The sequence below is a fragment of the Falco rusticolus genome, chromosome 4 (assembly GCF_015220075.1).
Source record: "Falco rusticolus isolate bFalRus1 chromosome 4, bFalRus1.pri, whole genome shotgun sequence".
Taxonomy (NCBI): domain Eukaryota; kingdom Metazoa; phylum Chordata; class Aves; order Falconiformes; family Falconidae; genus Falco; species Falco rusticolus.
Genome location: NC_051190.1, coordinates 84,280,438 through 84,307,750, shown reverse-complemented (window position 1 = coordinate 84,307,750; position 27,313 = coordinate 84,280,438). Strand labels below are relative to the sequence as shown.

Below are 27,313 nucleotides of genomic sequence, written 5' to 3'. Positions count from 1 at the left end.
TCCCTGTTGTTTCCTCTAGACTCTCGGTGTGTTCTTGGGGGTCTGTGACAGACCCTCTTGCTTTGAAACCTGGGACTGGGTGGACAGATGCTTATCTCAGCTGTTGCTGGATGGAGAAACCCCCCTGTCTTGTGATCTGAGCGTAATGAAACTTCCTAGAAAAATAGACCTTTTGAAATCCCTACTACTAATCACCCTATGTGACGGAAATCCTCTGTCTTTTGTTAGTTCCCTGTAGCATCATTACTCACCACTTCTGGAGTTTGCTTACCCTTCTCATGTGTAGGACTTCTTTGTTTGAGACACTATTACTGTGTTTCATGTGCTTGAAAGTATTCAGGCAGGACCGAAGCTGAACCAAGCTAGTCATTTCATAAACAGCTCAGGGAAATACCTCCCCTGCTTTTGACAGGTTTGCCATTTAATCTGAAGCAAGATAGGACAAGTGACTGTGATGAGCTGAAAGAGGGAAGGTCACATGAAAGTTGTATGGCTAATGTCCTTGTAGAATGCCATTTTCCCCTCGAGCCTCATGAAATATTTGCAGAAAACACACACGTCTGACTAACATTCAATTCAACCTTTAATGGTTGCCAAGTTTTTTTGAAGGTAAAATAGTACAGAGTCCTAAGGAAAGATTTAGAGATGTTCCTGCTTGTGTGTATTCATCTAACCATGTACTTCAGGTGTTTAAGGTTTGGCATTTTTTTCCTGGTTTATTTTTTGCTAGACTGATCTCATTTGGGTACAGAATTCTCCCTATCTCATCAGAAGGAAGCTGGCGTATTTTAATGGCAATTATATAAATAATAAATACGGTAACAGCTATAGTGAAGCCCCTTCTGACTGACTTGCCCTCAAACTGGGGTTGCACGCAGTAACTGCATCTCAGTACTGGGAGTTCCCAGACATTTACAGTTCTAACAGTTGCTCTGGCCATCTTTATGTCCCCGTAGTAAATGAAACACAGCAAGCCACTTTTTGTGAACCTGCTTCCAGGAAAACATCATCTCAAGTAATATGGTCTCACGAAGCGGGGCCTTGCTAGCCTCAGTGAAGGACAGAGCTACCAGGGCAGCTGTTTCTTTCTCTGCGGCAGTGTTTGCAGCTGGCACGCTGACTAAAACGTGGGGCAATCTAAGAAGAAATGGAGGGCTGAAGGAAATTCCATCAGATTTTGGGGAAAACAAACAGAACCATTGATGTAAAAAAAAAAAAACTATTATGCAGTAGATAGATTTTTTAAACAATATTCTGTTATTTACAAATCACACATAGTTAAATAACACAACCTGTAATATGCAACATTAAAAAACACTTATCAATGCCTATTTTCTTTTGTTTGTGTTTTTGGGTTTTTTAATTTTAAAACCTGAGACTCTGCTTAAATATGAGTTGTGTTAGCACAGGTTTATTATAAACACGTGTGAATATCCATGTGAATGCGCCAGTCCTGGTGGTGTTATGATTGAGAGTACTTAACAGGAAAGAAGATAAAATACAGTTTTAGATGTACTATACTCCCCATAAAGATGGAAACAAGCTAAAGAAATGGCAAAAGATGAACTGTAATGAAGTGCATTCTAAATATCACCCACACAATACAGTTCTGTGCTGATGCTGGGCAGTAACTACGTAATGATGCCTAGGGTGGAGCAAGCCGTGCTCCTGTTGGCTTCAGCTAGCTTTTAGGGACACTCAGAGTGAGGGTGTTGGCTCATGGTGGGTAGCACCTGTAGGCTCCTGTGCTGAGCATTCTCTTAGCACTGACTGGGGTTCCAGAGCAAGAGCGGGGCACTGCTGCCCCTGTGTTTATCTGAGAATGATGTGCAACAGCAGGATGGCTGGGGGAAGAATGAAAATAAGAAGCCTTCACAGGAAGGCTATACTTGCTGGAAGAAAACAAGCTTCTGGCAAAACAGGGAGATGAGGAGGGGTTTAACTTTGCTGTAAAAAGTGTTTTCAGAGAAGTTGGTTTGGGTTGTGTAGCTTTTCATAATACTGTCTCTCACGAAAGCCAGGGGCAACTGCTGGGGTCTGGACAGACCTGATGCTGCTTTCATAGCATGAGTTGTCTGGGCTTTTCAAGTGCAAGGAATTTAATTGCTTTCCCAGGAGGTATGCCTAAAAGGCCTAGACATCAAAGCTAACAAAAGTTCATCTGCTGAAAAATGGAATAAATACGCATGAGTAACTAACATCATGTGGGCAAGTGCAGTATGTGAGTCGAGTGGTGGCTTAAGTTTCTGACTAAGCTGAAAAGAGAAATTGCATCATCAAAGCTTGATGACTGTCAGAAGAAGCAGCTACTTTCGACTCTGCAAGACTGAATCAAAATACTGAAAGCAAATGGATTTTTCCCATAATTCATTCAGATTTTTGCTTGGATTCTTTCCAAACTTCCCATCATGAAGCCATCTCTAGAGTATTTAAAAATATAGAAACATATATTTTATAAATATAAAACTATATATCCATTTAGGTGTACTCATATATATTGCAAAGTGTATGCTTTCCTCTCTTCCGTAAATGGGGCAAATTGGACATTTTCTCCAGAAAAAAGCACATCCATAACTCTTTTTGTGAGAAACAATTAAGAAGTGATAGATGCAAAGACTATTTAATGCTGGTGGACGCAGACAAATTTCTCAGAATCAATATATGTTAGCACACTGCAACTAAATGAATCAGTGTAAAATAATTATACCAAGGTACTAAGATATATATATAAAAAAAAAAAAAGGTGGGGAGGAAGGGGTAAGAGAGAAAGAAAACATTAAAACATAAGACTGGAAAAGTCCCAAAAGGATTGCCATAAAATCATGGAAAAGGTTGCTCCAGGTCTCAAAGTATGTGTGAAATAACAGACTGAAGAAACTAGTCATGTGAGTCTTTATTGGGAATCCTATTTATTCCAACTAAAACTATGTTACTGCATATTAAAAAGTAAATCACATTACAGATACAGATGTCTCCTCACATTGCTCTAGCATCATAAAAGTGACTCATTAAAATTTCATTTTCATATTCAGTGTTGCTGATACACACTTCATTTACAGTAAATAAAACACGTACTAGGTTTATAACCAAGACTGTTGGTGCTGTATAAAGAGTGACAGCTGTTTGGTTGAGTTCCTTCTGAAGCAACATACACACTACACTGCCAGGTGTATGTTCATATGGATAGCAGATGTGAAAATGGGAACTCCACTTACCATTTTTAGTGTGGTTTCACGAAAAACAGGCAATGTATGGGACTGTCAGAGACATCATTTATTTTGGTCCCTGAAAATGTTAACTCTTTGTTTAAAATTCCCCTCATGACATCCAAAAGGGAAAAAAAAAAAATCCAGATTCTCCTAATTCAGTCATTAATATAAGCAATTTTGGATGCTTCCACAATCTGTAAATTCTTTTCCATGTTACACGTTCAGGATAAAAAATTCCCGTTCCCTGAATGTTTGTTCTTCACTCTAACCTTCTTGCACTGCTAATACCTAGACAAAGAAACTTTACCCTCCTGCACTGCAGAGGCTCTTCCCCTTCCCCAGAGCTCTCCTTGCCTGCAAGAGTGTGCTCCCCAGCACCTTTCTGGTCAGGACCCCCAAAATTATTTGCAGCACTGATAAGCTCGCCTAGCAATCAAACATTGAGTGGAATGCCCTTCACCTAATGTAAGTATATAAGCTGAATGAACACTGAGACTCCTTATTTAGATTTATGGTAAGAAATAGGCACTTCCTTGGTGTAGTTCCCCGTATGCTCAGACAGACATTTGGAAACAGATGAGTCATACCCTAGAGTGCTGTAAAGGCAATCTGATTGATTGCTTCATCCCTCAGCGTCTGCAGCTGAGTGGGAAGCGTCCCACGGCAGTGCCTCTTTCCCCCTTGTTTCCCTCTTGGTGGAATACCATGTGCATTCTCCAGGAATGCTGCCAGTGGCGGATCAGATACTGAGGATATCCTTTTGCAACCAGGGCTGAACTTCAACCATTATTTCCACAGGAATAGCCATATTCAGGTCATCCTTTCAAAACTCAAGGACCGTAACGAAAGGAGCTGTTCTAGTCGTGATTAACGGCAAAGCGGTTTTGCTTTGGACAATATAGGAGAGGGCAGAAGTCACAGACGATGTTCATAATGGTTAGAAAGAAATGAGATGCTACTCCTTTTGAAACAGCAGAGCAAGGAAATGTATAATGGTTGATCCAAACAAGTCCACAAAATCTATTTACTGAGGTAACACAACGTCAAAATATCTTTCTGTGAAAGCATCCAGTAAAATAAAGGTTGGTGTTTTCAGGAGAATTACAGGAAGGCTTAGCGAGTTTGCTTTGGAACATGTGATACTGATGTCATTGGACAGGCTGGGGATAACTCGAGCGGATTTGTGAGCTTCCCTAAGGGCACAGCAAATTATTATTTCCAGATGGAAAGATATGCTTCAGAAAATAGTTTCTGGACATAACTGCTGATGAGCCAGGTAAGCCATAAATGCTAAAACGAGAAGATGACTGCTAGGGTCTCAAGAAGATAAGAGCTGCCTGTAGTCTAGATGACAAAGCACAGCACAGAGGCAGATGGAAGCAATCCAGTGTAAATGATTAACTTACTGAGAGCAATGACCAGTCTTCTGCTGAAAAATTTTGGTTAATTTTAGAAAGTAATTCTTTTGCATCACTATTGCTTTTGGCGCTTTCTCTCTTGTCTCCATCTGTCCTGTCCTTTTGCATCAGATCAGATGGTGCAGCATCTGCCACTTGTGCTGGGGAAGGCGCTTGAGGAGGAAAAGCAGCCCAAGCAACTGGAAGAGAACAGTCAGGGAGAGCTATAACCCTGGAAGATATCAGGGTGATGGGCAATCTGTGGTAAGGCTTATATATAGGGCAGCTGGAGGCTGATGAAGAATAGCTAGGCAACTGGATCTTCTACCTTTGCATGGAAAACTGTCAGCCCTTTACAAGTGCCTCAGGATGAGGACTTAACTAAATAGGCCCCTCAAGCATATTTTACAAGAAGAAAATACATATATGCTGTTTGTGGCCTTGTTGCCAAGCTTTTTCTCTTCTTGCCTAACTATGTTGAAGATCTTAGAAACACCTTACTGCCTCAGACACGGAGAAGATGTGTTTTACAGAAGGCAGCTTTGGCCTCCATACAGCAGTACAGACACAGGGAGAGAGGTCACGTCATGTACTGACTTTCCTCCACTGTCTTAACCACCAACCAGTTCACATACAGTTTGGATATAGCTGTAGTGACTCCCAAGTCGCGTTTCTCCAGTATGCATCAAGTCCATTTGCAAACAGAAGAGCTTGGAAGCAGCTTAGGAAAGCTATCACTTTATTTCCTTCTTCTGCAAGACACAACCATGGTTCCAGATAAACTGTATGAACTCTTCCGCGTTTGGTTGCTTCTCCTTAGAAAAAATGAGTTTTGTGGGTAGAGTGCCCATGGTAACAGGCAGCGAGTAAGCTTTAAATGCAGGCAGGGCTGGAGCACTGCTGTGACAAAATGTTTCTTCATGGAAGGGGAGGCACAAGCCTCATCTGGAGAAGATATTTTCTTTACTCTGAGGCAGTGCAGTGGAACAGCTGCCCAAAGAAGTTGTGGAGTCTCTTTCTCTGGAGATATTCAAAACCCGCCTGGACATGACTGTGCAACCTGCTCTAGGTGAAGCCTTTAGCGGGGGTTGGACTAGATGATCTCCAGAGGTCCCTTCCAACCCCGACCATTCTGTGATTCTGTGATTTAACCCTTAAAATCTGAACTCCATCAGCACTAGGTTATTAGCTGTCCTACTGATATCTATATGGTAGGATACGGCAGGATCTAGTAGATCAAGATCTGGCTTTTTTTCACCCGTGTTACAAGGGCAGCTATTTTCCTAGTGCAGACACAGTTCAGGAAAGCGGTTTCACTTCAAACCCTCCAGCAAAGTCAGGTGAGCAGACCTTAACGATCCCACATAGTTTCTTAACATTTCCCTTACCAATTAGGTGAGATCACCGATCATTAACATTTAAACAAGCTTGCTCCCAAGTGTGACAGGAATTTTCCTATAGCACAGTACTGGAGTTCCTATAGCAAGAGCCCTGGAGCTCTCCCTCAGCCAGGTACTTTCCTGCTTGCAAAGACGTAGGTGACAGTCAGCCGTGCAATGGGTGTTGATGGCAGCCGAGAAAGGACAGGTTAGGTAGTATCTGCCACAGATTGTTTAGCAGTTTTGCAAACTCTTCGAATTTTAAACTCATAAATCTAATACAGGTACACATGGATGTACTAGGATTTCAGCTGCCCCTAAAAAACCTCCAATTGTATAACTTCTTTGTGAGGACGCATACTTTACAGGGCTTAGATTAACATAAATTGAAATTTTATAGGCTGCAGAGGAAAGAAGACATTTGGGAAAAAAACATGTGATGATAAACATTATATTAATTTACTGATTTGCAAACAGTATTATTCCTGAATTGCCAACAAGTATTTCAAACTGAAATAGCACATCCAGGAGTGGGAAACATCCGCACCCACTGGGACTGGTGCACTCCAGTGTTCATAGAAACAAGTGGACAATTAATTATTTGAGGCCATAAAGATAATTAAGTCCTGTGCCTTCTAGTTCACGTGCTTCTGTCAGCTACTTATCCCATCTCTGGGGCTTCAGTCTGCATTAGTAATTAACATTGTAACTAGACTAATGATTGCAAAATTTTAATCAAATTTAACAGCTATGTGTGATACTACAGTGAAGTCAAGTGGTTAAGAAACACCCCAAAATCCCTTATGAATGCCTTCTCTGAAGTCTTCACTGTCTTGTTCGGGACATCACACCTTAGTAATTCTGTAGGAGGCTTAGATCAGTACTGGCACAAAGCCAGTGTCCGGGTCAAGTGCTTCTTGTCTAGTCATGAATGAGGTTTTTGCTTGACAAGCATGGGCTGATGTGTTTCCTTCATCACTACCCTTGTGGCAGTCATTTTAGGGGTGACGTGCCCAGTGACACCAGCAGTGGCCGTACTGCATGTGCATCTGAAGAGCTCCAACCCCTGCTTGTGCAGGGATAGGGAAGTTTTTTTTAACTGTGGCACCTGGGGTAGATGGCAGCACAGGACAGAGTGGTGGGGCCAACAAATCCTCTGCTCTTAAGGTGCATCCTCATAGGCTTGCCTTTTCTGTCAAGGCTAATTCTTTTGATCTCTATATCAAGTCTATGGGTTGGTGCTGAAAAGGTGCTTTGTAGCATACATTTATCTCTGAATTTAGGTCTGCTTTTAGTCACAGCACAGTCAGTCTGTAATCTCCATGGGATTATCGAGCTAGGAAGGTGACTTGGATAGTTTATTTCAGACCATCAGAGCATAGAGTTTGTTATTAGTGCCTACAAGCTGAGTTTATTAATCTATTTACATTTCATGGAGTCAGTAAAGCCATCCAGCTCAGTCTGCCTTTTAGCAGGCATGCAGTAGTGTGCTCTTTTGTCATTCTTACAGACGTTTGGGATTTTGCTCTGGTTTTTTGCTCACCATCTCTTTCATGTTGGGTAGGACTTGCTTTTGTCCAGTGTTTTTCTCAGGTCTGCAGCTGATCTTTTAAACAGGGCTGTGATATGAACTGCATTTAGTATGCTTGTACTGAGATAAATCAGTAGAATGTGTTCATGTGTTACATAACATCTAGCTTGTGAACTTCAGTATATCACCACAATTTACTTCGACAGTGCGTTCCATTTCCCCTTTTCCATCACGTACAAGCCGAGGATATTCCCGAGGCACAGCTGTCAGACACTGTTGTGTCCCCACTTGGCTGTCACAGCCCAAAGTGGTGCACACACACTTCCTCTATCACGACATTGGCACCTGTGCTCCTTCTGGCTCCAACCAAAACCCATGCCAACGCTTCCATAAGGAACAATCCTTAACATACATAGCTGGTGCTGAGTCTGTCCAGTTATTGCAGCATGAGAATGCTCTGTGTAAACAAGGGTGAGGAACATGCCAAAAGGGATGAAAGTGTAGTCAGTTTTCTTTACGGGGGTAATGTTGACCTCTGAAAGAGCAAACAAGGGGAAAGACGTCCCAGATTTTTCTAGGTTGAACATGCTGCAGCTCTTTCAGCACCTTCCAGGTCAAATAGTGCATATATTTCCTCACTCCTCTTGCCCCTGTGCTAGTAAATAATTCCAAGCTGGTGGGCAGGGAGCACGTTTTGGATTCTTCTGTTATCTGCATAAATGTGAATGCAGTATTTTCCGCAAAGATGCTCCCTTAACTAGCCCCAGATGTTAGATGATTCATTATGTTACAAAGCCTTAGTTTAGTGATTGTAAACTCCTCTATTTGTACATTTAAATCAATTTCCTGTTTTTATTTCATCTTACTTAATTATTACTGCAATAGATTGTAATGAATTATAATAGTGCAAAATTTATTATCCATCACAGTAGTAATGAAAAACACATATACATCTAACCCAAGAGTACAAAATAACTCTTTCTTTCCCCAAAATATTTCTGGATTAATTTTTTTATCCAGAAATTTTTAAATTATTTTTTTTTAATTTAAAAACTAAGAATCAAACTCTACTGCTTGTAATTTTAACGCCAGTGCAGAAACAAAACAGGGAAAAAAGGAATTAATTGGAGCCTCCATAGAATAATTGGGAATGTAATAAGAGCAGCAACTCCTGTAGTATTTGCCTCTCATAAGAAAGCATAGAAGTCACACAAGAGGGGTGCCTGAATGAGTGATAACTCCTCTTGTAATAGTCCCTGAGAAAAACTGCATAAGCGAGAGTGGCTGTATTTTGGCAAAGCTGAGACCAGAATTTATTTTCTTTTGCGTGTTTTATTCCCCTCATGGACCCTGATGCTGGAAAACAGCTGAAAGGGGCACAGGAGATAATCATTACTGTAAGTTTTGTCTGATACAATTGAGCAGAGTTACCTAGAAATTATGAAGTACTGCAGATTGCTCCAGGCCATGAATCCTAACCCAAAGCCACAAGCAAAGCCTTGGAAAATTAAAATGCAATTGGGTTTAACCAGCCCAAAACCCCAGGTGATGAGTCACTCTGACTACATAGTACATATTCTTCATTGTTAAAGGATGTATTGCTGCACCAAGAAATATATCAGAGGAATAACCAATTATTAAAGCACATGTGTTTTGCCAACACTACAAACAATTTTAAAAATTATTCATAGAATCAGAGAATCATTTAGGTTGGAAAAGACCCTTAAGATCATCAAGTCCAACCATTAACCTACCACTGCCAAGTCCACCACTAAACCATGTCCGTAAATGCCATGTCTATTCAAAATCAAGGACTTCATATTGAAAACCACTTTTTTTTTAAAAAAAAAGAAAACCTATTTATATGGCTGAAATGAGTCCACTCCAAAGCAGCCATCCTAACTCCTTTGCAAGGCTTCTGAAATCACCCTGATAGATGCAAAAGCAATTAAACTGTTAGGTCAGCAATTGCAAAATACTAAATAAAACAATGGAATCTTTCATGTCAGTTTCTCTCTACATGGAAAGCTTATAACTATTACAATTATTGTCTAAAATAGAATATTGAATCTCCAAGAAAGCTGCGAAGCACAATAGTATTAGAAATGCAGCAGGAAATGGGGAATAAACCCCACAAACCCACACATTCAACCCCTTCTCTCTAAATTTAATACAAATGCCTTTGTTTGGAATCTCAGCAGTCAGTAAGAACTGACAGTCATTAATTAAGGTGACTTTACAGCTGCATCTGGCTGGTGAAGAAACCCAAGGGGCAAGCACAATCTCACTGCTTATCCATGATGCTTGACCACTGTCACACTCTGGTGCTGCCTTGGCCTGTGGCACCTAGTATGGGCCAGGGGGTTTGGGGGGGACAGTGAGAGCAGGGTGCCCCACTTAAGCTGTGGTGTGGGTGAGACTACTCCAGGTCTGGCTCCCTCCAGATCAGATGATCCCCACAACTGCCCAGCAGATTCAGCTGCTGGGACTCCCCTGTGCATCTTCCATGACCCACCCTGGAGCATGCACTGCTTATCCCCACAGGTGTGTGGGGCAGGGGCTACACTGGGTAGGGTACAGCAACCAGGCTGCAACACACAGTTCCCTGCTCCATTAGCACAGACACAGCAAACATTAATTCTCTGTAAGCTTTTCATATCTTCCCAGAAAAAAAAAAATAATTAACAGAATCTTTCAGTACTAATTAGAAATTTGTGCATTTACAAGGGCATAGTAGTGCCCTTCCTTTGCCAGTAACTGACTGTGAGTGCCCTGCTCAACCACCCTGCCGTTCTGGATCACTGCAATGATGTCTGCGGTCCGTACAGTCGTCAGGCGGTGAGCAATGACAATGCAGGTTCGACCTTGTCGGGCATTATCCAGAGCTTTCTGGACGATCTGCACACAGATGTTAGGAAAAGAGTGTTAGCACCTGGAAAGCCTTCACTTTTCATAGGAACCACATTTAATTTCTTACTTTTTGTTATCGCCTGGATATATCTCCCATAGACTTACTTGTATGACTTTACTTACGTGACACCCTTACTCAACAGGGTTTCTCACTGAGGTCGGTGAGGCTAATCAAATGAACACGAGACATTGAGAAGTGGGTTCTTGGGTCTCCAGTTTGGATCAGAACACAAATTCACTATTTACATTCAAATACAGCTTAATAGGAAGACAGCTGAAGAGTAGCAGCTCCACATAGTGTTTTCTACTTAAAGTTTTGGGGTTTTCAACTTGTTTATTGAGTACACATGCACAGCTTCATAGTGTTTTCAGTTCACAGGCTGCAGCTGGAAAAAGCTACGGTGAAACACTTACCCTGTTGTTTCACAGCTGAGCATTTGCAACAGGTTCACATTGATTTTATTCTACTGAAAGCAACTAGCCACGTACATAGACATATATATTTCACGTAACAATCATTACTCACCTTTTCGCTTTCTGTGTCAAGAGCAGAGGTAGCTTCATCCAGAAGCAGAACGGCAGGATTACGAACCAGAGCACGGGCAATTGCTATTCTTTGTTTTTGACCTCCAGAAAGTTGTGTGCCTTTCTCACCCACCCGGGTATTATATTTCTGGATGGTAAAAATTAAAAAAGAAGGCCTGTGAATACTCTTAGAAAAGGAAGATTAGAAAAGTAAATGCATGGCTCTAGAAAAGATCAGGCATTCCCATCTTGAAAGAAAAGAATACTGCAAGTGGTTTTAATAGAGCTAAGGTTTTATGAACACCTCTAGTATAAACAGTTATATATACAGCCACACACATTTATATCTGGTCTGAAAATTTACTTCCACAAAGTACTATGCCCATGACCATACGATCATAAGTGTAACTAGATATTTAATGCTTACTGACACATACATGAAAAACCTGATCCTGCATTAGTTGGGAGTAAAGAATCCCAAATGTCATTAGTAGTAATGAAGATGAAAATGATGTAGTGATGCAGAAAAATATTTCAAGTTACACAGAACTACAGTGAAAACAAACTATCAAAGTATTTTTCCTTGTTAGAATCAAATTCTTGGCAGGCATGAAGGTCACATGCCATGCCATTCACTTTTGATTTATTGCTTCTTCATATTTGTGAAGAAACAGTCCCTGTGCCTGCCTGTCCAATTAGAAATAGAGCATTTAGTTTACTGAATTATTTTAGAAAAAAAAAATTCTCAGAGAAACTTGAGAAGTTTCTCTTGTCAAAAGAAAAAATATTAAAAAAATTACGAGGATTTACTTGTACATTGAGTATTCTCTTTTACACCCCTCATTCTGCTTTGTCTAGCACGATATTAATTGGAATATTAGCTCTTTTTTGAACAATCTAAGTAGTATTATAAGCTTAAAACACACTGACATTTTTCAACTTAAATTCTATACTTTTTCCTATTAAGGGAAACCAAAATGTTTATTTTTAATTTGATCAAAGTGAGCACTACCTAGATTTTTTCCATATTGTTCCAAATATCTAACCTCACTGTGAAGAGAAGATCACTGTCTCTTACCTCTGGTAGTTTTTCAATGAAGGTATGAATATTTGCTGCTTTAGCTGCTTCTTCAATTTCCTCCTGACTAACTGTCCTACTGTTGTCTCCATATCGAATATTTTCAGCAATGCTGCAGTCAAACAAAATGGGCTCCTGTGACACTAGGCCCAGTCTGGATCTCAGCCATTGTAAATGTAAAGATCTGGTATCAAATCCATCTGCTAACTAGAAAAAGCAACAGAAAAACGATGCCAAGTTGACTACAGAGCTCATCCACAGATACACACTGTAAACCCGAAACACAAATTGTAAGAGGAAGGAAGTTATATGTTAGATTCCCAGCCGAAACCAAGTAAATTTTGCAGGCAAAATAGAAAAGAAGTAACAGTATAGATTAAATATTTCCTTTCATTAATTTTTAATTTTGTATGTGGTTTTGTTTCCATTTCCCAGCAGACAGAAAGAGAGTGCAGATCACAGGCTGTTCCTGCAGTCCTTCCATCCCTACTGACCACAAGAAGCACCAGGAACCTCCTGGGAAAGCCTGTCGATAAGAAGCTGAACACGACAATGTTCTCAGTTGTAGGCCTTTAACTCAACCTTCAAACCTCCAAGGAGGTTTCTTTGGACTTTCTATACCCATTAACAGGGATTGCATTGAAAAGCCCATTGCAGTCTTCTGACGGTGATGCAGTAGCACCCCTGGAGGATTACATTTGTATTGTCTGAAGCATATATCTATATTCCTAATGAGTGAATTCATACTGGCGAGATGACTTACACGCTGACAAGCAAGTGACGTGAACGTCATGCCCCTGTGAGACCAGACTGTGAGCAGCTCTGGGGAGGCAATGCAGCCTGACAGTCATTTTACTCAGTGAGATCTGTGCCCTGAGCCAGCACACCGTGCCACCACAGGTGCCACTGCTGGTACATGTGGTGAATGCCTGGTGCAGGCAACCACAGGGCTCTTGAGATTGTCTACAGCTCCACTGCAGCCACAACCTCAGTAACCCACACGTCTTAAAAAAAAAAAGTCATCTTGCCAGCATCGTTTAAAGCCCCTGAAACCTTGGAAAAAGAGAGTTCTGTAGATTTAATTGCTATTAATGGCCACTCGAGTCTATTTTTACCACTTGTCCTTCCACAGGGTCATAAAATCTCTCCAAAAGCTGAATGGATGTGCTTTTGCCACAGCCACTGCTTCCCACTAATGCCAGAGTCTGTCCTTTGTTAACCTTCATGTTGAGTCCTTGCAAAACTTGAACTTCTGGCCTTGTTGGATATACAAAATGGATGTTTCTGAATTCAATGTTGCCTTCAAAATTGCTCTGAAAAGTAAGAGTTCACATGCTCATATTAGCATTTATTAGCTTTAACCATAATAACAGTACAATAATACTTAGATTTGATTATTAAAGTGAAAGAACTGACAAGAAAGTTTGGGAGGGTGTTTACAAAACTGCTTTTGAAGTCTTTTAAATTACGTATTTCAGAGCACTGTAACAGGCTTCCCAGAGAGGTTGTGGAGTCTTTTTCTCTGGAGTCATTCAAAACCCACATGGACACAGCTGTGCAACCTGCTCCAGGTGAGCCTGCTTTAGCAGGGGCTTGGACTAGATGATGTCCAGAGGTCCCTTCCAACTCCAACCATTCTGTGATATATACTGGACTGACTGTACTATCATTATTTATGGGATGATCTGCAGATGTAAGTTACTACATTCTTCTGGAGAAACAGTTTTCTGCATCTGTTGTATCTGTTTTTCACATCACGTTTGAAAAGCATATCCTTACACAAACAAACCAATGTTAACATTTTTCATTTCTGACCCATGTAATTGAGGCACTTATACCCGATATCATCTATAGTAGGGGTCCTCAAACTTTTTAACCAGGGGGCCGGCGCGCGGATGCAGTGGCAGGCAGTCATCTGCGGCTGCTTGGTTTGCCCCCGAACACCCGGCAGGTTCTGTAAATACCAGGGGCCGGACTGAGGACCCTGGGGGGACGTATCCAGCCCACGGGCCATAGTTTGAGGACCCCTGATCTATAGCATTTGCTTTCCTGATCTCACACTGCAGGTAGCACAGTTTGAAAGAATGTAACACAAGGTCAAGATTAAGATAGCAGAGCTACATTCTTCGGTAGGTAATACACAGGCATGTAGGACAAGCTGTGTTTTAAATAAACAACATTAATTATTAATTAGCCATTCTAGCCAGGCCAATTACTAACAACACGTAGAAGGAAGGAGGCTATTGCCTCTCCTATTGTTTGGGGTAGGAGCCAGCCCTACGTACATACTAGCAGCATTGCTAGTACAGTGCTCTCACAGCAGCTGATTATCTAATTTAATGGACTCAAAGCTTTGTTTTGCTGAAGTCACAGGCATCACAGGTATTCGAGTCCAGTCTATATGAGATATATTTTAATTTAAGTTTTATTTTACCAGAGACCTTCTGCCAAATCGTTCAACATCTGTGCCAGAGGAGCCTGGTTCAAGAAGAAATGTAAGTGTGCTCGTAACTTTAAAGGCTGTAAATCCTTTATGGAATTTTATGTATAAGCTTAAAGTTATAGAAATTTGATTATAGCTTCCTGAGTAGGGGCTACCATCTAAAACCTACACAGCAAGTTCATTTTAAACTTAGATGAATTTGCAAATGTAATCCTTCCAGATCACGTAAACTGAAAATATTTCATGCAGGAATATGACAAGTGCTAAGGTCAGTTTCCTTAATGACAATTTTGGTTTAGAGGTAAGTTTGCAGGGATTTTTGGAGTATGGTTTTGGTTATTTTCTTGTTGTTTTTTCCCTTGTTGTTCCTCTCCTCCACTTTAGAGCAAACTGGATTTATTTATTGTTAGCTTTGACTTCACAAGAGCACATTTTTACTTGTAAGGGTTTCTTTTTACAGTTGTAAGAGGACAGCTCTTGGCAGAACTGTTCTGTTTCTGAGGGAACTAGTCTCTCTTATCTATAAAAAGAGTAGAAAAATGCATTTATGTTTTATTTCTCCTTTAAACCCTTACAAAGGCAACAGAACTGTTAGTGGAACTGACATTGTCAGTGTTTTCCTGAAACCATTTAAGATGTGGGTCAGTAGAATGAAAAGTGTTTTTTTTAAGCCCATTCAGAGCAAAACTACACTTCTGACTGAAGAACAAAAATAATATGGTCTGTTAAAGGACAATAAATAGAGTTGGTACCACTATTTTGTAACACATCAATCTCTTGTGACACCCTAAAAACCCCTATAAAGCTATTACAGTTGCAGACAATAAAATATTACTGGTTTAGTTTGTTTCAACATTTTTCGGAAAACCCACCCCAAAACCCCAAGCCAAAAAAACCCAAAACAATAAAACCCCTTACCAATTTTTCACCTTCTTCACTGTAACTGTCAATTAGAGGTTTTCTGTCCAAAAGCTGAAAGATTCTTTGGGCTGACACTCTAGCTTTGCCATAATCTGGTGCCAGGGAAGCAGACTGACCAACATTCATAGCTGCAAATATGATCGAAGAGAAGACTCTACAGTAAAGACAAAGCATCATGCATTTGAGGTAGAGCAATGCGTTGTTTTCCTCATGTGTAAAACAAGCTTTCAGAATACAGTTTTTCAGCGTCTTTAGATTATGACATTTCTAGAGCTCCTCATGCCCAGAAATGTCATCCAGTATTAGGAAGTTCTATTTGTTCCTATAACTACTTCGTAGATGAGCAACGGCATGACATCACTTTTCTATATAATACCCTCTGCTTAGAAGGAACATCAAACTGCAAAGACTTCTCCAAAGTAGGTGAGCTGAGCTTGCTGCTCACTCTTGCAGCTTCACTGCCTGAATATGCACCTTCCACCAAAACAGCACCTCTGCCCAAACTGTGCTCCCAACCAGGCTGAATTCCTGAATGTCTGTGCCCCATTACCTCTATAATTTGATGAAATAATTTGCATGCATTAAATCACTATCCTGTGTATAATTATTTTTTTTTACATTTTATAAAGTATACTCACATAAATACATTTTCGAAGTTGGTCAGACAACGGGCAATGAGCCAAGCCCCAAATCTGAAGACTGCTGCATTAATAAAGTAGTTTGCACATTGAGCTACTCCATAGGTAAATCCATAGAGAGGGGCTTTTTTTAGAGAATCTCTGATAAAGGAAGAGACTTTCCATAAATAACTCAAAACGTAACCAAAACAGCAGACACTAGCTAGGGCATGGCCAGATATCTGGGTTAAAGTTTTCAAGTAATACAGTGCATCCCCTGAAAACACAACAAATCAGCCCAGAACACATGCACACTCACAAACAACCCCTGCCAGACCCTAGAAGCATCCTGCATCATGACATGGAACTGCTCTTTGGACAGAAAGCAATGAGATCATTTATCCTCAGTTACGCTATCTTGAATCCCTTCCTTTGCTTTTTCTATGGCAGGGCAGGTCACCAGAGCAGTTAAAAAAAATAAAATTTAATAACTACCACATATGACCCACTTTGTTAAGCCCAGCCTAAGAGCTGCCTGCAGGCTTCCACCAGGTCTTCCCATCTGAGCAGGGACCTCTCATCCCAGTTCGGAAAGAGATGTATTGCTGGGTATCCCCTGCAGGGATTCAGACTAAGCCTCTATTTCTCAATCCATCCTTCTGGAGGAGTTTCATTTTGTGTAGCTAATTCAATGCACACTGTATAAGAGTCTGGAGGACTCTGCCCTCATGGTTTCGGATGGTCTCTGAGGAAATGGAAATCTCCTTTCTCGTCCAAGCTGTAAATCAGAGACCTTTGACAGTCTGGATGAATGTCCTGCCCATATCTGGGTATTACCAGATCACCAGACACTGAATTGTAACAGTTTTGGCTGAGGACACATTATGCAATGCATCATTTTCAATTCCTTTTTCTACATTAGTTACCTTGAAGAAGGAAAGAAACAAATTAGATTTTGCGTCATTTTATTTAAATAAAATGTAACTTGAAAAATCTGGCATCCCTGATGATTCAAATGTGTTTCAGTGGAGACAAGTCAGTGGGATGTAGCAGGTCAAACAAGGGAAACATATGAAGTTCACTTCATGATTTCAAAACCATAAAAGGGGAATAAAACTGGTTTATGTTAAAAAGGCTGTGGTATGGGAGTTAACTGTCAGTTCCTGAGTTAGCTAGCATCAATGCAATACACTGAAATGAAGCAAACATATGTCCTATATTCTAGGCATACACAGGCAAATAATATTCTGTAACACACACAGAGAATGCAGTTTACAAAGTGTTTCCATAATGAAAAGGAAAATTCTGTAAATTTTTTTTCCACTCTGCGTTTAAGATTGTATCTTAAAATATATCAAGTGAACAAATTTCAAAACTATGTAAACAGCTATTGATATCCCTCCCAATCTTTTGGGTATTGGATAGTTTGCAAGAAATGCATTTACAGTAAATCTGAGAGACTGAAATCTACAAAGAAAGAATTATTAAAGAAAAAATTCCCACCTATATGGACCATTCAAGCTAGCCACATATCTTTCATAAAATGCTTCTTCCCTGGTCAATGAAGCTACAGTTCTTATGTTTTCAACCGATTCTGTTGAAATCTAAATTAGGAGATAAACAAGTAAGAGTTAATCCCTTACAACCGCAGTCTACGACTTATCTCCTAAATGCTTGATCTCTTCTCAGGCGTTTGTTATTTTAAGACCAGAAAGTGCTTGCTTTAGAGAGGAGATCTAGGTCTATTACCACGTGAGGGAAAGCCCAGAGCAATGAGATGATTCACCCCATGTTCACAAGACAAGGAAGGGGCTGAAGCCAACAACATCTTAAAGTTCAGAACCTTGGGCCAGCACACAGCCCCTGCCTTAACCCATGGTTGTGATCCCGATGAATTAAATATCATTTATAGAACAGGAACAAACCCTAGTCATCTGGACACAGCTTGCAGTTTTGCATGGACTACTTCTGTCTACTAGTGAAGTGCTATCAGGTAAATGACAGCAGTACCCTGAAACTTGAGCGCATTAATGGTTTGCTACTTTATTCCATCACAAAATGCAATGTCAGGGCTTGACAACTCAGCCCTGCAATACTGCTGGCCACAGCACAGAGCAGTGCAGGCTACACTGCTCACCCTAGGCACAAGGCACACCAGCGCCGGTGCTGCTCTGTTACAAGCTGTCCCTACCCAGCAATCCACTATGGAGACTTTCAAAAGCATTTTTTTTTTCCTAATTTACAGATGGTTTGTGTTATCTATGTTTTGCTTTTCTTGGGGATATATAAACATTCCCTTCATCCCCCACCCTGTCCTGCCCTCTCCCTCCTTCATTTGGCTTAGAAAATTGAGTCAGCTGTAATATAGCTACAATATTGTCCTTAAACAGTGATCTCACACCATAACCCTGTAGTTAAAACTGGAGAACTTACTCTTCCAGCCTCTTCCAGAGCTTTTTGATCTTTTGCGGCATGACCAGACACAGAACTAACACTTGCAGCATTCGTAGCAATAACGAAAGGAATGCAGGCCAGGATAAGCAAAGTTAACTGCCAGCCGTATACGAAAGCAATAACGATGGCAGTCAGAAGGGTAGAGACAGTCATAGTCATCAGTCCAAGGCGGCTTCCAGTTGCCTAAGAAAACCCCAGAAACCCCCAAATATCAGTCACTCGAGTTTCTTTTTGTTACTTATATTACCACTTCAAATTGCTGTATAGCCAAGGCCAGCAGTTCAGCTGGAAAATGAAGCCATGTGTGGTCATGTGCATGGACATGATGCACCTACTTACATAACTGTTCTTAGACATTCCTTGTACCTGCCGGCACCCAGGCCTTCAAGCGAGGTTGAAATAGTCTAAACAGTTGGCCATAATAGTTGTTTAGTGAAATATGTATCTGGGACTTCCCACACTACCTGAGGCACAGAAGACTGCAGCCACTGTCACAGTAGGGCAGGTTGGTAGTTAGGTGCCCAGCATTAGGCAAGAAGGCTGTTCTAAATACAGCCATCCACTGACCTGTCCCACTAACTGTGGTGGAAAGTACTCATTCTCACGTTCTCACACTGCTACACGTGGGGTTGGGTTCTCAGAAAAACAGTCTGGGTTTGGACCCTGCAGAAATGTTTTATCTGAGTTGGATAGTGAGTGGGAAAGATGAACTCATACTGAAGAACTCTAACCTCCTCACAGCCTGTGTAACCTTTTCATCAAGAACTTTTAAAATGAGAGATGGTTAGCATCCAGCATCCGGGTGGGCTCTGATCTACAGAAAAAAGATCTGAAGACAACCCTGTTGAAATAGTTAATCTTCCAAAATTTGGCTTGATGGAAAAAACAAAAATCCTTGGGTGGGAAGCAAAAATTCTTCTCCCTTTTGCCAAAGACTTTCCTGCCCTGAAAAGACTTTTCTTGTTCAATAGAATTTAAAATAGTAATGATTAAACCAATGCCAAGGTGAATTGTTGCCATATGTTCTAGGGGTTGCACATAAAGATGGATTTGGAAACTTCAGCCAGCGCAGCATGAGGCATGGTACTTACTGACACTGTAGTGCTGCAGAGAACACACTAGCTCTGGAGACCAATTCATGGCCTTAGTTGACTTTTGTAGTTAGGGGACTCTACACACCCCTCCTTTCTACTGCCCTGACAGGGTGATATAGTTCAATACCACTGAAGAAAGCTGGAACTTTAAAAGATGAAAATCACTACGTTTTCTCAAAGACTATTTTCTCACTACAAGCCCATAAGGAAGGAGGACAGGAGAGAGAAACCAAAGTCTATGGAGACTGAAAAATGTAGGGATTAAAGAGGTTTTGACGTACAAGTTCGAAAGAAACAAAGACAACTTAAAACAAACCAGTAAACTTTTCCCCCACAAGTTGTGCAGTGATATTTTTATTTTTTTTTAAGGAAAAGGGAAGAAACAGACACATTTGGCAGATTGTCAGGGACTGATGATGAGGTAAGCAGTGGGAGGAAGTGGTCAGAATTTGCTCTATTGTCCCACCAGTGTCCACTGCTTACCTCTCCCATACTAGCACCTTGAGTCATTCCTTCCCTTGGTCATTGCCCTCCCTGGTATTCTTTATTAATGCTGGGCAATTTCTTTCAGTTTGGTCTGCTTGTGTGTGAAGTGCATTTGGTGGGGAATGGGAAGAATTCTCTTCATTAAGGTCAGTAAAGGTTTGTATCATCTGCAGATGCAACCTTTTCATGGCACTCAGGTGACACCCATCATAGGATGCAAAAAAATGGGGTCCACTGATTCTGGTCCCCAGCACATATACAGATTTCACTTTGCATGGTGAAGTGGTCTACAAGTTATATGTTTAGCTTAAAGACTTACAGGGAAGGAAATGAAAGGTACATGAACAACTGCTGGATTTTTTTATAGTTCTCAGAAATTATTGGCTGGGAAGCCATTTCCAAAGTGTCAACAGCATGCTATGTAAATGCACCTGCCAGTGTGTGGAGTAGATTTACTACCTTGTGTTTTGAAATAATTTAGTGGCTCTTGACAATTTGAATTAATATTTTTAAGGAAAAAAATACTTAATAAGCACACAAAAGAGAACAGCATACCCCTTTGACTTGGGAAGCATCTGTAGCAAGCCGAGTTAGTAGAACACCAACAGCATTTTTCTGATCATCGTACCATCCAACCTCCTGCAAGAAAAGATGCTAATTTGTCTCTTAAAAATTACATGGTCTTACTGTATTTCAGATTTATCGGGATTACTAATAAAATGAACAAATATTTCCAGCTCAGGTAGCATACAGGGAAACAGAAGTACAAGTCATGATGGCTAACTGCAATATTCTTCCTCCACAGTCAGCATCTTCCAAGCAAACTAAAAGAAAAAGCTTAAATACTATTCTGTTATGAACACCTAATTGTTCACAAAGTTGTGATGTTCCTCTGAATGTACCTATTTAGAAACTTTGATTATAAACCCCTCCCCTTTCACTCAGTCCTTCCATGGGCCTGAAAAAGTTCACTATTGCCTTCTTATAAGTTACTTATTCCATTAACTATAGAAGAGCACTTGCTTATCTATATTTGTACATACAGAAAGGAAATGAGGCTCTTTTATCTCTAAAGGCTATGGCAGATTTTGGGTCTTTTAATCACTAATTTTCCCTATCATATTTCAGATGTTGCTAGGAACCCACAGGTTCTTGATCCCAGTGGATGTGTGCAGTGCCAAGTTATGCATTCTCAAGACTTCTATACAAGTAACTTGAAATTGCACAAATTAACAGGAAAGGTTTAATATAAGTGTACTCTTCTCACAGGTAATTCTTGATGCAATAGGGCAATTTGACTTTTTTGCAGCAAAAAATTATCAGATTGTCTATTTGCTATGGATTGCAGCATGTAGATTTAAATTTAAACAACTAAACAGATTACCCTTAAATCTATATATTACATACTTGCATCATGACCACTCAAGCAAGGGGAGATTAAGCCTTTTTGGTCATCTTTGCACAGACAGATCTCCACAAATTTGTGTGCTATTAACATGCCAGAAATACACACATTTGAAAAATTAGACTATCTGCAGTAGCAGTATTAGGCCAACTGCACGTGGATTAGGAGATTTTCAGAACAGTCGTACTTTTTCCTAAGCTAGTGGTAGAAAAGATGTATTTTTGTTTTCTTTTCTCCAGACCACACAATTAAAAGCCAATGTGTACCTTGTAACAGTCTGCAAAAGCCATGTGGCTCTCATGATACCCTAGCTGCCTAATTCATACCTGCTGAAGCAGTGCTCTGAAGGACAAAGAACGCAGTCTCATTGTTAGCATTTCCCCAGCCTTCCCAAACATGAATCCCTGGGGGAGGAAAGAGTCACAGTTTCTCATCTGATACTTTAACTCTGTCCGTAAAGCCACACAGCAAAAGCAATGACACCAAAAAGTCTCCTACAACCCCCTGTGCACATATACATCTTGGGAAAACCACCATTCACATTCCTGGGACCTGAGACTATTCTCCCCACATAAAAGAAGCAACATGGCAATGAAGGCATGAGCTTCGTTGTAACACCTTCTTTGTATACCCCAACAGCACTAGAAGATAAATCAGCCTATCTACTCTGCTACCAGAGACACTCGCTCGCAGCAGTCATAGCAATGGATTTTACAATACAGACACCAATGTGCAGTAACTTTTCTGCAAGCTGTGAAGCACTCATAAGACAACAAACAGTAAAGTTTGCTTGATGGTATGAAAAATACCATCTGCTATGGGAAGAGTCTATTTTGTACTTACTTTGGCAAGAGCCTATAGACTGTCAATGAGAAATGACAGTCTAAGGCCAGACCCTCAGCTTTGATTTCAATCATGCTGAATTCATAATGCCTTCAGTGGCTTATCTAAACCAGCAGCAAATATAGACATATGTCTTTAAGAAAACACACCCATAAACCCCACATATCTCAGGAAGAACCCTGGCACTTCTGCATGTATTTGTAAGCTCTGATTGGCATCTTGCTTCTCAGACTGCACTGATATGCTGGGCAGTTAACTTCTAAAATTTCAGTGTAGTGACACTTACTTGGATTATATATGCTGCTAAGGTAATCACTCCAAGTAAAAGAAACATTAAAGAAAGCACCAAAGTGTTTTTACTCCGCTTTTCTGGATCTGTTTCTTGAAAAGCCTATGCAAGAAAAAACACAAAAATGAGTATGTAGACAATAGTGCCAGTTACATAAACCAGCCTTCATCTCAAGAAGCTTGTCTACTTCAATTTCTCTTTGCAAGTATCCTGGATCCTGAAATCTGTCTGCAGTCAACTTTGCCGAGGGCCAGAATACAGTCCAGCTTTCCATTTAACCTACATCTCGCTTATTTGTTCCTCCAGCTCCAGCTGTTGTTCCTCCTTTCCTCTGCTAGTTAGATGCAGCTCCACCAGGCTCTGCCTCTACAGGGTCACTTCACCAACACGTATCCATTTTTCATTGGATCCATTTATACAAGTGAGTTTTACCCAGTCTTACGTGGGGAGAACTGGCTGAGCATGAGGGAGGCTCACAATTGCAATGCCCTTTTGTGAAATTCACAAACTTACCCCAATGATTTTTCCAAATATAACAGCAAATGCAGGATGGACCCCACCTGAGACAGCAGCAGCAATCACTCCCAGAAGTACATACAGCCATTCAGGTTTGTTCAGAGCCAGGATTCTTGAGTAAGGCACAACAGGGAGATTTTCTTCCTACATGAAATGGAAAGCTGCAAGTTTTCCATGGAAAGTTGCAGAACATTAAATTCCTCAGACAGTGGGTGTTCATTAGGCTTTGAGCAGTGAACTGTCTTGGTAAATTACTGAAAGCCCTCTCTGTGCACTCAGAGTGAGAAAACATGCTGGAGATCCGCTGCTTTGCTGTTTCATATCCTACAACTTCAACTGCACTGTAAAAGTTTGGAGGCAAAAAACTTAAAAGGCAAAGTCAGGAGGGGAGAAAGGCCAGGACCATTCATTGAAAGTCAGATAGGAGTGGTCACCATGAATGACAAATAACACTTGAACTTTTATAAAGAACTAAAAGTCTCACTGTTCGGAGCACAGAAAAGATTCCTCCAATTCAGCTAAACGCTAGTGGGCTGGCAGGAATGCAATTGGGCAGAGGGGTCATCTTTCTCTTTTAAAAACTATAGCTTATGCATCATTACCAAAGCATGAAAGAGGCATATGTAACAGTCAGTTAGCCCGCATCGCCTTTGAAAGTACAAAAAAATGCCCTGTTCTGCTTCACTAATTTATTCAAGTGCCTATGCCTCCACAGGGGGAGTTCTGGAAAAGCACAAAATGAAAACATTGGAAATGAGACAAAATATTAGGCAGGATTATGAGTAAGTTGTTCTTGCTTCCTGGTTATATTATCCCATGTTTTGGATGCTGAATGAAGGTGGCTAAGCCTTAACCATAAAAGTGGGCTGAGCTTCCTGAAACAATTACAACTGCTGGATGCTTGGTTTCTTAATTTTCTTGTGAATACAATGAACACTGAAGTCTTGAACATGAACAGACACGGCTTCCTCTGAAGTCTTAAGCAGTATTAATACACAGACAAAAAGTATCTTTTGAAGTCGCATTCACTTTTTTGTGATAGCATGAAGGAGGTGGATCCATTCCTATTATCTGAAATATGTATTAGCTGGAAGCTATATTTTGGTGAGAAGGAATATCAGTAGATACAAATGACACTATTTTAAATAATCAGATGTTGTATTACAGATGAGATCCTAACTTTCATAGCTTTGAAAGGTTCCATAGTTTTCCTTCAGATTTAAAATTCTATTTCTTCACTTCAGGCATCCTGAAGCCAGGTAGAAAAACCAAAACCCAAAACAACCCACCAAAACCACTCTTCCAATGCACTTCATGCAAAAAACTGCTGTAGTTTAAGCACCACAAAACAAAACCAAGTTTCTGCTGACCTCCCTATCCAAAGTCTGATCCAGAGTCCACTAGAAATCTGCTTTTATTGATTGCCATGAACATGTTTTACCCAACTGGTAAAAAAACAAATTTCTGTCTCTAAAACCTGAACTCCTATATAGCTTTTATTTCTATATGACATTTGTCAACTACAGTGTTTTACCTGAAAAATACCTCCAGAACTGGATGTTTTAAAGCATATGCTAAGACTGAGAGGGAGAGAGAATAATGGTTCTTTTATTTTTAATACACCTCACAATGTCAGGGTTTTGATATATGTTTTTTTCCTCATTTGCCATAAATATAATATGATATTCCAAAGTGCCTTAAAAATTGGTATGCAGAATCCAGGGATTACATTATTCACCAGTATTCACAACAGTGACTGTCAGGAAATAATGAAACCTGTAAATGAAATCTCACAACTAATTTTAATTAGATGGAATTAAAACATCAGTAACACTGAAATAATGCACTTAATTTTATGAAACATGACAAATCAACAGCACAAGTTTTTTCCAGCTCCACACTAAGTCAGCAAGTGTTAAAATGAAGTTTTTTTAGTAAGTTGTACACAATTTTCCCTATACTCGTAGGACAAATACTCAGCCCCGTTGCACTGGCAACCAGCTATGTAAAAGTAATTAAAGCTATGTGCTTTGAGTTTATGCTTACATGTTATCACTAAAAATTTAAATTTAAGTTTAAAACCAACCTCCAACTCTTTCTTTTTCTTTTTTCCAGAGGACTTTTTCTTAGAAGAGCGTCTCTTGCTCTTATATCTGCTGGATCTTCTTCGAATGCTGCCTCTCCCAGGGATCACTGATTCTTCAAAACTATCTTGAAGAGTCAGCTCCTCCACAAGATCATTTCTGTAATTTTCCTCATATTCCTCACCTCCTGTGTCTTCACTGTCTTCTGATGTCCCATCATCTTGAACATTATTGCTACAACCCTAGTGAGAGTTCAGGAAATACAAGGTATTTTGAAGCAGGGAGAAGGAAGAGTATATTTTTCTCATGAGTACTGCTGTTTTAATCATGTGATCGCTGTTGCCTATAGGCCACATATTTCAGTCTGTAATGGCAGAGCAGTAGACTATTTGGTACTGATTTTTTTTTTTCTTTTTCTTTTCTCTTATTCTTTAAGCAGTCTATGGAATCCACCTGGAATCTAACAGTTCTGTGGTTGTGCCATAATTATGTAGTCTGTGCCTTCAACTCACTTATGTTTTTGACATATTGGATTGCGTAAATTTGAAACACTTTTATGGGTAAAACACCCAAGAATTCCAAGCCTGTGTCCATGCCCAGACTAGAGTGACTGAGCAGCTGCCAGCTGGACAACATGCAGGAACTACAGAGAGAAAATGGCTCCGCATACCAGCATTTCACAACTTTGTGAAATGGAGAAAGAAAATAAATAAATTTGCCCATACCTGCTGCATTACAAGGGAATAGTAGACTCCCTTCTGCAACATGAGTTCACTGTGTGTTCCTTGTTCAACCACAATGCCCTTCTCAAATCCAGCAATAGTGTCAGCCGTCCTGATGGTAGACAGTCTGTGAGCAATCACAATAGTGGTACGTCCAGCGCGAGCCTTACAGTAAAACAACAGAAGAAGTTTACATTAAAATGTGCAAGAAAACAGCACAGAAAAAAAACCAAAATTATTTTAGGCATTTATAAGATAAAATAAATCCAAACTTTAAAAATATTTTTTTTTTTCTAAAAGCAAAGATACATTTTTTCCTGGTTTCATGTCTCTTGTTTAACAGTCTAAGGATACTTTCATTTGCCTAAATCAGGCAGAGAAAACCACATTAGTATTGTTAGACAGGCAATGCGGGCTGTAATTAAGGTTATTTGACTTTTTACCAAACTTGAACGATTTGAGTTAAAGTTGCCCATAAAGTGTTTCCATGTGTATGCATGGGAAGGAAACATGGCAAGAATACTTAGATATTTTCTCAAAATAAAGCTAGTATAGCTAGCATATAAAGGCTATTTTCTTTATATACTGTCCATGCATATTTTTGGAAGTATAGTATTAGCATGACTTCTGACAAGACTTTACAGGAAAGTGTAGAGGAGCAGAGCACATCTGGGGTCAGAAATGGGGTTTAGCCACTCCCTAAAGCTTTCTCCCAGTCTTTTGAAGTATGCTACATCTCAAGTCAGGAGCCTGGTGAGATTTGGCGAGGAGAACTGCTGAAGCCTCCATCTGCAGGTTACATGTTCCATTCCTCTCCAGCTCTCACATGCAGACCAGTGATGTTCAAAGCTCTCATGCAGCAAATAAGCACACGCCAGCTTGCAGCTGCTGGAGAGTGCAGCTTTCCTGCTTGCTGACGCCTGGAGCAGATGGTAGCTTGGGGGCAGGAAGAGAAATTCAAGAGAACCTCACACAACAAATATGTTCTGCAGTCAAGGAGTCTGCTGGAAGTTACTTGCTACAGAAAACGTACATAATATGGGCAAAGGAACAGGAGTGTGCAGAAGATGAGGACAGTTTCAGTAGGTGAATGCTTCCATGGAGATCTGGCTTCTTCCCCTACACCTGCTATCTAGTTATCATGGATCTGATGCAAGTCACTCAAAATCTGTCGCAGGAGGTCTGCCTCAGTGCAGTTTTCATGCCTGTGCCCTAACATTCAGAGGTGCAGAGTAGCCTTCACAGCTGCAGTTGGGAGCTGTGTTCAGCATAAGCAAAATACTTTAAAAGATGCAAAGTTATCTGAACAGCAGCATACTACAAGTATCTGCATATGACTGCTCTGAAACAGCGTGCATTTGTGAGATTAATATCTCTGCTTCTCAGCTGTAAAAATACTGAACAATGTTA

The 27,313-nt window shown here is 40.4% G+C and overlaps 1 protein-coding gene and 1 long non-coding RNA gene across 5 annotated transcripts in view; one reads left to right on the top strand and one right to left on the bottom strand.

Moving 5' to 3' along the window:
- Positions 1-956: 956 nt before the first annotated feature.
- The window catches only part of ABCB5 (ATP binding cassette subfamily B member 5), a 68,174-nt gene continuing 41,817 nt past the window's right edge, over positions 957-27,313 (bottom strand). For all 3 annotated transcript variants that reach the window (XM_037382503.1, XM_037382504.1, XM_037382505.1), the window contains 14 exons: positions 25,907-26,068; positions 25,184-25,423; positions 23,095-23,241; positions 22,579-22,683; positions 21,776-21,853; positions 20,600-20,683; positions 18,444-18,647; positions 17,514-17,614; positions 16,032-16,172; positions 15,391-15,547; positions 13,145-13,342; positions 12,030-12,236; positions 10,953-11,099; positions 957-10,414 (listed from right to left, as the gene is read on the bottom strand). In XM_037382503.1, coding sequence (XP_037238400.1) covers positions 10,217-10,414; positions 10,953-11,099; positions 12,030-12,236; positions 13,145-13,342; positions 15,391-15,547; positions 16,032-16,172; positions 17,514-17,614; positions 18,444-18,647; positions 20,600-20,683; positions 21,776-21,853; positions 22,579-22,683; positions 23,095-23,241; positions 25,184-25,423; positions 25,907-26,068 — 2,169 coding nt within the window. In that variant the 3' untranslated portion in view covers positions 957-10,216. The remainder of the gene's footprint in view (positions 10,415-10,952; positions 11,100-12,029; positions 12,237-13,144; positions 13,343-15,390; positions 15,548-16,031; positions 16,173-17,513; positions 17,615-18,443; positions 18,648-20,599; positions 20,684-21,775; positions 21,854-22,578; positions 22,684-23,094; positions 23,242-25,183; positions 25,424-25,906; positions 26,069-27,313) is intronic.
- Positions 13,317-25,321, top strand: LOC119145817. Of its 2 annotated transcripts, none has more exons than XR_005103538.1 (5): positions 13,317-13,600; positions 14,467-14,524; positions 19,928-19,979; positions 20,130-20,190; positions 25,213-25,321. It is a non-coding gene; the product is annotated as an uncharacterized LOC119145817 (long non-coding RNA). The 2 variants fall into 2 exon arrangements; XR_005103539.1 differs by lacking the exon at positions 25,213-25,321 and adding an exon at positions 21,689-21,763.